The 9977-nt window shown below is 42.3% G+C and overlaps 1 protein-coding gene across 1 annotated transcript; it reads right to left on the reverse strand.

Moving 5' to 3' along the window:
• Nucleotides 1–41: 41 nt before the first annotated feature.
• Nucleotides 42–6611, reverse strand: prpf3 (PRP3 pre-mRNA processing factor 3 homolog (yeast)). Its single transcript, XM_084027649.1, has 17 exons — nucleotides 6529–6611; nucleotides 5880–6033; nucleotides 5033–5163; nucleotides 4592–4759; nucleotides 4418–4504; nucleotides 4048–4304; nucleotides 3803–3921; nucleotides 3526–3713; nucleotides 3229–3395; nucleotides 2987–3069; nucleotides 2512–2655; nucleotides 2326–2425; nucleotides 2096–2209; nucleotides 1889–2007; nucleotides 1042–1119; nucleotides 902–957; nucleotides 42–803 (listed from the first exon to the last, which is right to left on the reverse strand). The coding sequence occupies exons 2-17, from the start codon at nucleotides 6022–6024 to the stop codon at nucleotides 654–656; spliced, it is 2106 nt and encodes a 701-aa protein (XP_083883775.1). The 5' UTR covers nucleotides 6025–6033; nucleotides 6529–6611; the 3' UTR covers nucleotides 42–653.
• Between the last annotated feature and the right edge of the window lie 3366 nt (nucleotides 6612–9977).

The raw sequence follows: 9977 nt of genomic DNA on the forward strand, positions 1-9977 counted from the left end.
TCAATGTCTCAGGGAGAGAAAAAAAAAACCGGACAAGTCAGTTGATTGTTGTTGTTTATTTGAGGTTGTGACTGTAACGTTAGAGAAATGCAGATACAGGCGAGTCAAATATTTGCTCGTTTGTCAAAAAGAAAAAAACAAAATTCATTCGGGAACTTTAAATTCAGTGAAATGTTAGCACATTAGCAGCGCGGTATTTCACTGAATGAAAGGGGCGTTTCTATTTTTTTTAACTGCTTTGACTCAAACAGGGACTGTTATCAGTGGACATGGAAATTTCATCACAAAAGTCTCATCATAACAAAAAGCCTCCGTTAAGTGATTTGTATCACAGTGCAATCTGTCATATTGTATTCAATAATAGACAACACAATAGATGACAGAATAGCCTACTAACAAAGAGATTAACACTGACGCAAGCATACACACACACACACACACACAGACACATACACATACACATCCTACATACACACACACACACACACTCTTGGGAAAAAGAAAACATCCACACGTGTTTATTGTTCCTCTTTTTCCAGTTCAAGTCTCTTGATTAAGTCCGTCTGTCCTCAGTCGAAGGCAACCAGTCGGCGGTGAGGTCCGACTGGCTGTGAGGCTCTGGGTCTTGTAGAAGCAGGCGAAAATAGAGGTTTTCAGTCATCCGGGTTGTCCAACACGCTCTTGCTGAGTGCTAGATCCCAGTAGTGTTCTGTGCCGTGTTTCTTGAAGTGTTCTCTGGCCATGTTCTCTGTAGGGCACTGCTTGAACTTCATGTCCCCAAAGCTACGCTCTTTGGCTGTGCCCTGGAGAAAGAATCATTCCACTTGAGATGAGATCACAAACAAAACCATCCAAATTCATTTGAATATATTGAAGAAATGAAGGACGTGTGAACACTCACATTCCAAATCAACCAGCACTTGTTGTTCCTCTTTGTGTCATCATCACCATCTGGATCTAATTGATCAAGAGGTTAGTATCCCTGAAATATTCACAAATGGAATGACTGCTAGCAAAAAAACATGGTAGAGCCACTCTTACCATCTCTTTTACTGTTGTGTTCCTCCCATTTGATTCTGTGCAACATCAGCTTCTTGAACTTTTTCTGGGATTTAGGGCCTAAAAAAGGAGGGAGATATTCAGATTTGATGTATGACATTGATTATCTCACAGCTTTACTTTCTTAAAAAGGTAGCAGAGAAAATAATTCACTTTAACATCAAACCTCCATAGAAGTACAAATATGCATTTTTTGAACATGACCAGAAATCACAACATCGTGGCATCTTCAGTAGTAGAATTACATGAGTATATTTGTACACTGGGCGATCCAAAACATTACTTTAGCAAGATGCTAAAACCTTGACAAACCTAACATTTCTGTAGGTCAGAGAGGAGAACATTACAGCTTGCAGTCAGCAGCGACCAAGCTGAAGGGACTTGAAATTATTCTCATGATACAGTCGCCTTCTCCCTCTTGCCACCACACACTTGCTGCAAACCTCTTATTTGACACTGGCTTCCATTAGGTCCTCAACAACAAAGGCCACAGTGACATAAAACTCAAAACCCATTCTATTTATTTTACAGCATCAGGGCTCCAATATGTTCTGTCCAACGTGATTACTTCCTCTCAAGGCTCTTTGTACTGTTCTTGCATGACTAGGCCATAGATATCTTTTTTTTTTTTTTTTAAACATCCACGCAGCAAGGTGCAGACCAGTGAGTAGTAAGAATTGCAAGACTACATAAAATGTCCTTAGTACATAAATGTTTCCCTCACAGCAATTTACAGTTTAATTAAAAATCCTATCATGAAAAGTTATTTGTCAGAGAGACTAAATGATTTAACCGCTTTGATTTGGCACTTGTCACCATCATCCCTTACCTCCCTCCACCACAACAAGGTTGACATCTCTGTGCAGGACTACTGTGCCTGTCAGGTACAGCTGGTTGGCATTGGCTTCCACCTTAAACTTCTTAGCAGGATTTTGCAGGTTACGGATCCTATGCAGGGAAGGCATGGTGCTTAAATTAGATACCGCACACACAGAAAGACACACACAGAAACTGCCCTCTTGCCACAAATGCACACCTGTACACTGCAACGTGAACACCATCAGTGAGGTCTTCTTTTAACTTCTTGACCTTCTTCTCTTTCCTCTGCTCCGCTGTGAGCTTGCGGGCTGCATTGGCCTCCTCATGAGCCCTGCAAAGAGATGGACACAATTAGAAAACCACAGATGATCACAGAGTATCATACAATCTGAAATGAAAAAGTAAAAACCAGGAGAGAGTAGACGGTAGGAGGTCAGTGTTACTAACTTCTGTCTTTTGGCCATCTGTGCTCTGACGTGGGCCTCGACCTTCGTGGGGTCCTGAACAGCCTCCGTCCCCAACACTCTCATCAGGTTGGAGATGCGTACTGGAGAAAACAGGAAAGAAAACATAAATGATGGGTTTTATCTTTATTGTAGTTGTATTTAATAATAGGAATATATTTGTGGGTACCTTTGGGTTCTGGGGGAGGCATCAGTCCGAGACGAACCTTCTCTTGAACTTCTTTTTGTCCCTCTCTTCTCGTCTGTCTTCTCAGTTTCTTCTGTTCTTTCTTTGTCAGGTAAACACCCAGAGTTACCGGCTTATCTGTGTCAACTGAAAAAAGAAACATTGATTAAAAATACATTTCAATTTAAAAAATGCATATGTATACACTGAATACAGTTTATAGGCTGTGTAATGGCTTTTAGTCAAGATGTATAATTGTTTTAAAATGATCCATCCTCATATTCTTAAAAGTAACTGTAAAACTATAATAATTAACGCGTATTAACCCGCCAGGTTCATGTCAACTTCAACACAGATTGGGATCTCTGTGAGTGCACGTCTACCTCAAGAAAATCTTGAAGGCAAAGAAAAGTTCACCGTTTTGAACCACATATTTTCGGAGCACTTTTAACAGTGAGCACACTTTCCATCCACTTACCTGGAGGGCTGATTTGGGCAGGATGTTCGACTAGATTGGTCACACCAAAAAGCTCCAAGTCTTCAAATGTTGTGTCGGAAGTTCTTCATAAGATAAGAAGGAAAAACAAGCCAGTTAACTACAGTAAGTTTATTGCACAGACTGTATTAATATTTATTATACAGCTTCACCATGGCAGTGAGAAAGGACAGTTTCAACATTTAACCCCAACCAACATCATTCTAAGTGTAAAAGGTCCTTACATGTCTATGTTGTAGGGCAGGATGTAGGAGTCCCACCACTCAAGTTTGGGCACCTCGCCTTCACCAATCTCTTTCTTAGGGGCAATCAGTGCCAGCTTGGTGGATGCCTGGATTCCTGTCTTCTTTGCTGCCTGGGCAATCTCATTCTGCAACCGTTCCAACTGGGCCTGGTTGAGGTCAAGATCAATGCAGGCGAGACAAAAGTTGTTTTTAACCACTAATTAATGTAATGTCGACTCCAAATAACCACCCTGAGACAACTGTTGACATGTATGACATGTAGGAGGCAAGTCTAACCTTGGTTCTAATTCTCTGAGCGATCTTCTCGAAGCGCCCCTGGTCGTGGAATTTGAAGCCCCTGCGAGGACGCTGAGCCGGAGTTATAAACACACGTTGGTCAAAGTAGGACGTGGACTCCAAGTCCTCCCCAGGCTTCTCCTTCAGCTGCTGACGGAACTGCTCCCTCTTGACAGCACGAATGTTTGCTACATAAATGGAGGGAAATTAATTGAGGAACACCGTGGCAAGGAATTTAGATTGTGCGTGTACAGGTATTGGACCGCTGTATACGTACCTTTAAGTGTGGGCATGCGGTGCGTGAGTTCAACCTCTTTGCCACTAGCATCCACAGTTCTTCCCTTGTCATCCAGAATAAGAGGGGTTGGCTTGTTTATCTCCTTGATTTCGACTTTCCTTTAAAGAGACACACAGAGAAGGCAGTCCATTTTCACACCGACATGTCAACAAATACACATCCACGCCCGCCACATGGTTTTACTCTTTAGATTTTTAAGTCCCGAATATTGCAATATTACTCACGGCGGTGCAATTCCCATGGCGTGAAGATTAGCTAGGGCCACCAGGTTGTGAGGCCCAGTGTTCCCCAGGGCTCCAAGGATACCAGGTTTCATGGCTAGCTGGGACTGGATTCGGGCCTGGAGCTCAGCAGCCTTGCGGGCCTTCTCGATAGCATCATTCATAAAGCTGGCGGCCTGGGAGGGAGCGATAGATGAGGCTCCACCTGCAGCAGCGGATGAGCCAAGAAGCCTCGATACAGGAGGGCTTTCCAGCTGTGACTGTGGTGCAGGAAGGGGAAACCGCTTAAGTCAGTAAGAAATAAGTACAGCGTCATACTGAATGTACTGCCTGAAATTACTGATATTTGTTTTTCATTATATTATGCATTTACTGATGCAGCAGGGGCTGGTGAGGAAAAGCTCAGTTGTTTCTTCCTCTCTTCTATCTGTTTTGTGGCCGCTTCCATCATCTGTTTTATCTAATAATACAGAGAAGATGTTAGTAAACGAATCATAATAAAACACTTATTTAGGGACAATCTTAAGCAAAGGGAAAACAATCATACCTGCATCTTGGTGAGCATGCCAGGGCTCTCAGATGGAGGTCCGGGTATGACCTCAGGCTCCTCCACCTCCTCGAAGCGAGGGACCCGCTTCCTCTTTGGTGCCGTCCCATCTCCTGTCTCTATAGTCTCTCGCACTGCACCCATTTCAGCCTCATCACCAAAAACATCCTGATAGAAACACCAACACGGCATCACCATTAATCTAAACATGACCATGTTTACATGAATTCAAATTAATATATACCTATCTAATATGTTAGAGACACAGTAAGTGAACTCCTTTTCAGAGTAATCAGTCTAAGCAAATATACAGGGAATGTCTGACATTCACACTTTCACTATAGTGAATGTAGATGTGAGCACTGTAACATATGTCCAATAAATGGATTATTTGTACATCTAACTATTGAGGAACATAGTAATGATAACAAGTTTGCTTACCTTGAGGTCTCTCTTGCGGTGCTTTTCTCCTGCTCCTTTGTTGCCACGTACACTGCGGCTTTCCTCTAAAGCTTCAAAAAGACGCTCCACAAAACCTCCAGCAGAGTCATCAAGGAAGGGACGGAGCTGGTCTGAAGTGGAAATGAACATCAAATAATTAACGCAAGTTCAGGACTCCTTTGATCACTGTCTCAATATAAGTCATTTTTTAAGTACTGTAAGTGCCTAACAGTTGAGTCAAGAATGATGTACTAAATCCATTCACTGCCTGTGTACTGTAAAAAAAGAAACAAGGGGAAAGTGACCTTTGTTGTTGCTTAGTACCTGGATCAGTTTGATCAACTGTTACGTATGGTGTTAAATGCAATCTGGAATCTCTTTTAAAAATCACGTTGAATGTTGTCAGTTAATAATTAGTTAACTGAATATTTTATGAATATATACTAGTATTAGTATCCAAGGGTGGTTTGGTCATTACTTATATGTTCTTGATCTAATTAAAAGGCTATTTGATCAACTCTGGAGGAAACCTGCAGCTTATCAATCATCCCAAACACCCAAATCATTTGGAGAACATTAAGAAGGTCAAACATACAATTAAGTGAACCATCACTACAATTTTACCCTTTGGTTGCAAAGCACAAAAATAAAATGTATTTTTCTGTTTACGCATGGCTCCATATTTCTTATAGATTCAAATAATTATGTATATATATATATTATGGATTAGTTTACTGATCAGAAGTTGTGCACAATGAAAAAGAAGCTTTTGCCCCAACTGGATCTTGACTAAATCTTCATGTATGTGGATAAACAACAACATGCCTCAAATAGTCAATACAGTTACCTGCAGTCTTTCTTTTGTCGAGTCCCTTTCCGACACAGTGCAGGGCAGCAGTAACCACCGTGGGCTCCGAGAAACCCAGCACCTTCTTCACGGTTCGCTCGACCCATGGCCTCAACTCCTCAACCTCCCGTTTAGGAAGAGACATCTTCCGATCCTGCAGAACATCATACGATGTACAATCTAACACCAAGCAATATCATTGAGAAACACTCGTGAAACTATGAATCCCCATGAACTCAACAGGAGTTAACGGATCATGATCACAAGCTCCTCCGCGGACTCACTCGTACCCACACACGTACGTACACACATACACAAACGTGCACTTATTCAGTCATAAAACATAAACAGTCCTAAACGTGCTGCTCTTTACAGTTGACATATGGGATGCTAACTGGATTGGACATCTGCTAACGAGGAGCAACACACCAGCGAAAAGCAATTATTGTTCCATCCGCCAAAACTCCCCGGCTAACGTCACATGCTAGTTAACGTTAGCACGTTGCTGTCTGCGAGCTACCAACACCAGCCAATACTCTTCCAATTCAACTTGCAAACCTTTCGATTACGCCTTCATAATTTACCAAACTTGTGTTTTACAAGTCAAGCTAAAAAACGATCAAGTTAAAGAACCGTAAAAGACTCAAACCTGCTAAGTTTTCTGTAAAACTTTCTGTTTGGCCGTTCCGTTCACACGACGTTTCTGATCCAAGACCCGGAAGTGGAAATGGACGCTGCCGCCTCTTCTTCTTCTTCGTGACTTTTCCGCGCAGTCGTTTCGGTTCAAATGTTCGTTGCTGCCACCTAGCTGCACACAGAGGGAAGTGTCTTTCAGGGTAACAATTGTTTGAAAATTGTGATAAAAAAGTGGGGTTTTAGTGAAGAGTGCTATCTTTTAAAGTTTATATTACACAAAAAGAACATTAAAATAAAAGAATGCACATTATGACGAAGGTAGTACTATTCTCTTTTAAGTTAACCAATGCGAAATACAACCATAAAACAAATGAGAGAGAAAGAATCACGTTAATCACTTTGCCTGGCTATTAGTGTAGCCTCAACCTATACATGTATTACAGTACGCCCCCCTGAAATATAGCTAGAGAAGTTTAAGCTAGCATAAAAATGAAAATACTCAAAATTAGTAACAATAGGCTACTTTATAAGGTTTCACTGATGTAGGATGTAACCGCAACTGCATTGTAACAGGAGCATCGGGAGTAGGTTATAAACCTTTGCAAAGTTTCAAAAATATATATCAAGACTGGCCTTACAAACCACAGACTTGTCATGACCCCACCCCCCTGTTAAAAATATGGCACAGTCAGGTGATCTCTGTTTCCTCCCTCTGTAGGCCCAACCCCCTTGTTTTTCTCTATCCTTGTATGATGTGGGTCAACTGAGTGTAGTTGTAGTGTGAACATGAATGCATTCGTGAGCCTGAGGCTACACCAGTCTGCCAGATCCCTCCACCACTCCCTCTCCAACATTCCACATTATAGCATATTATAATTTGCCAGACACGTTCTTTCTGTACAGTCATAACATTCATCAAGGTGTCAGCCTTTGATTAGAGCTACATCCAATCACTCCTTCTGAACCACCCCCCCATCACCAACCCCATCGTATGCTGATTCATCGAGGAGACGTTCCCGATAATTACACATACTCACTGTTTGCAATCATGTTTACATGCAGCCAGATTCATGGGAATAACCAGATTGAGCTTTGACATGGTTTGCAGTCCCCCAATTTGCTATCTGAGAGGATATTTAGTAGTTCAGTTTAATCATCTCTTATTAGCAGAACATGACCATTCTTTTGTTTAATACTGAAATGTGAGCTTTTTTCCACCACCAGAAACCTCTCTGTGTAGAAATACAACTTGGACCGAACTCATACTGTGACCTTTCAGGGGTGTGTGCAAAATCAAACACCATAAGAAATCAGATTAAGGCTAGACTATTAATGTATCCATCTAGTAGTATTTTAAAGCAGCTTTGTAAGAAAAATGGGGGGTCATGATATTGCTGACATTCAGTTGATCACACATTAGTCACGTAGTCATTTGTAGATTTATAAATGATAAAAGCAATTGTTAGTTGTCCCTCTAGTGATGTCTTCAGGTCGATTTTTATGCTTTATCTGCAGTCTAGGAAGTAGAAATGATGTAATTTACCATGGCATCAAATGGAGCAGTCTCGCAAAAAAACCTCACATTTCAAAATCTGGAACCAGAAAACATAGTATGTTTGGTTAATATTTAGTTTCTGTAGATCAATGATTTTTGGTAAAACACCTGGTTAAATATTGACATGACATTTACACAGTGCTGCCTTAATCTGGTTGTAATCAAATGCAGTAAACAACACACCCACATTTCTCCCTTCCTCCACCGTCACCATGACCATCTGTGATCAACCTGAACTCCTAGTTGGCACCTCACGTGTTGTCTGCCTGCCCCCCCCCCCTCTCTCTCTCCAGCCAACTCTATTATGTAATGAGACCTCAGCACATAAAATGAGATAGAAGATGAGACATAAGATATCTCTATACAAGTGCACACAGTAAAAAACTAAAACAAAGCACACACACATACACACACACAGTGACTTCCATTAGCCTGTCCAGCTAAACCAACTGCTACACGGCATCACAGGGCCGCGTGGGGAGAGCTCTCTGAATTGATGTATTATATCATTGGAATGCCGAGCATTTAGTCCAATATCGACATAGCACTAATTGTTGAATCTCAGGCAACCTTTCATTGGCTGAACAATTTCATCCTACTACTACGCACTAAATCACGGTGTGACATCACATGTATTAATGTTCATTGTAGCCACGATGCAATGAATATTACATAAGTGCATAGCTTATTATTTCATTTGAGATTTTCCTATGTTCCTTCACACGGCTGTTTGATTCATCAAGTGTGTGGTTATGGTACATTTCATCATGCTGACCCAGTTTTATTTCGTTGTATCTGACAGGGGCTGTAAATCATCTTGGAATATATAATCTCAGGGGACTCTGCTGTCTCCACTACTTCACACACATGGGCTGCGAGATCCTCGGTGTGTGGATCAGCGTATAAGCCCACGTGCTTACACTGGAGTCATCGTACTAAGAGCGTACGCTTTCATCCCCCCCTTTTATCTGATTCTCACCCCCCTCCAAGTCTGCCTGCTTAACTCACCTTCCCTTTTCCTGCCCTCACTATATTCTATCTGGTGTTTCCCTTTCATTCACTGTGCTTGAATAATTCAGGAGTCGTGTAAGATGGCGTCATCACAAGCAGAACACATTCAGGCCAAAGAAACCGATGGGGGTGTTATCTGCCTGTAGCTCGGGTGTGCCCCAAATATCACACACAATGTCACGAGCTACACGTGCGTCCTTGAGAATGTGGTTCTGCTCTCGTCTTCACCGCGTCCCCTGTTGGTGGCATCGCAGTGATGGGGACCACAGATGGTGGGCAGAGTGGCGTCCTACCACATGCAAGGCCCCTCATCCCTGTGAGCTCCAGAAAGGCAGATATATCTTCGAAGTATCTCTGATTGCCGTCCCAAGGCTGGCCGCTGTGCAATTTTAATGAGCATCGAGGCTGTTTTGGGGACTAGTCTGCACCGAAAGCCCCTCAAGGGCTTTGGGTGAGTAAGAGCAAGTGTGCAAGTGTGTGACCGCGCTCCTAACATGTCTTTGCAACACAAACGTGTACAGTTGTAAAGTCACAGCGTGGCTCATAGTGTGTGTGTGTGTGTGTGTGTGTGTGTGGGGGGGGGGGGGGGGGGGGGGGGGGTAGAATAAGAATAAGTGAAGAAGCACCTCATTGTGTCATTCCCTTCGTCAAGCTCATTGCACAAGTGGCAGAACTGGACAGACACCCTGAAATCATTAACTTGTTAAAACCCATAACAGGACTTGGAACCACAATTAAAACCTTCAGAGGGGATGAACCGGCCGGTAAGTTCATTATGTGCAATCCTATTGATGCACGAACACACACACTCACACGCTCAGTTAATCCAACACATTCTGATTGGATACTCAGAGCAGTGAAACAAACAGAGCACATTCATGATGCAATAACAAACC

This window comes from Eutrigla gurnardus (genome assembly GCF_963514095.1).
Source record: "Eutrigla gurnardus genome assembly, chromosome: 14".
Taxonomy (NCBI): domain Eukaryota; kingdom Metazoa; phylum Chordata; class Actinopteri; order Perciformes; family Triglidae; genus Eutrigla; species Eutrigla gurnardus.

Excerpts from the sequence above, each read along its gene's own strand:
- prpf3 (XM_084027649.1), bottom strand. The coding sequence starts at position 6,024 with ATGTCTCTTCCTAAACGGGAGGTTGAGGAGTTGAGGCCATGGGTCGAG. Across the intron at positions 3,714-3,802 it reads CCGCATGCCCACACTTAAAG|CAAACATTCGTGCTGTCAAG; the intron begins GTACGTATACAG and ends CCATTTATGTAG. Across the intron at positions 958-1,041 it reads ACACAACAGTAAAAGAGATG|ATCCAGATGGTGATGATGAC; the intron begins GTAAGAGTGGCT and ends TTGATCAATTAG.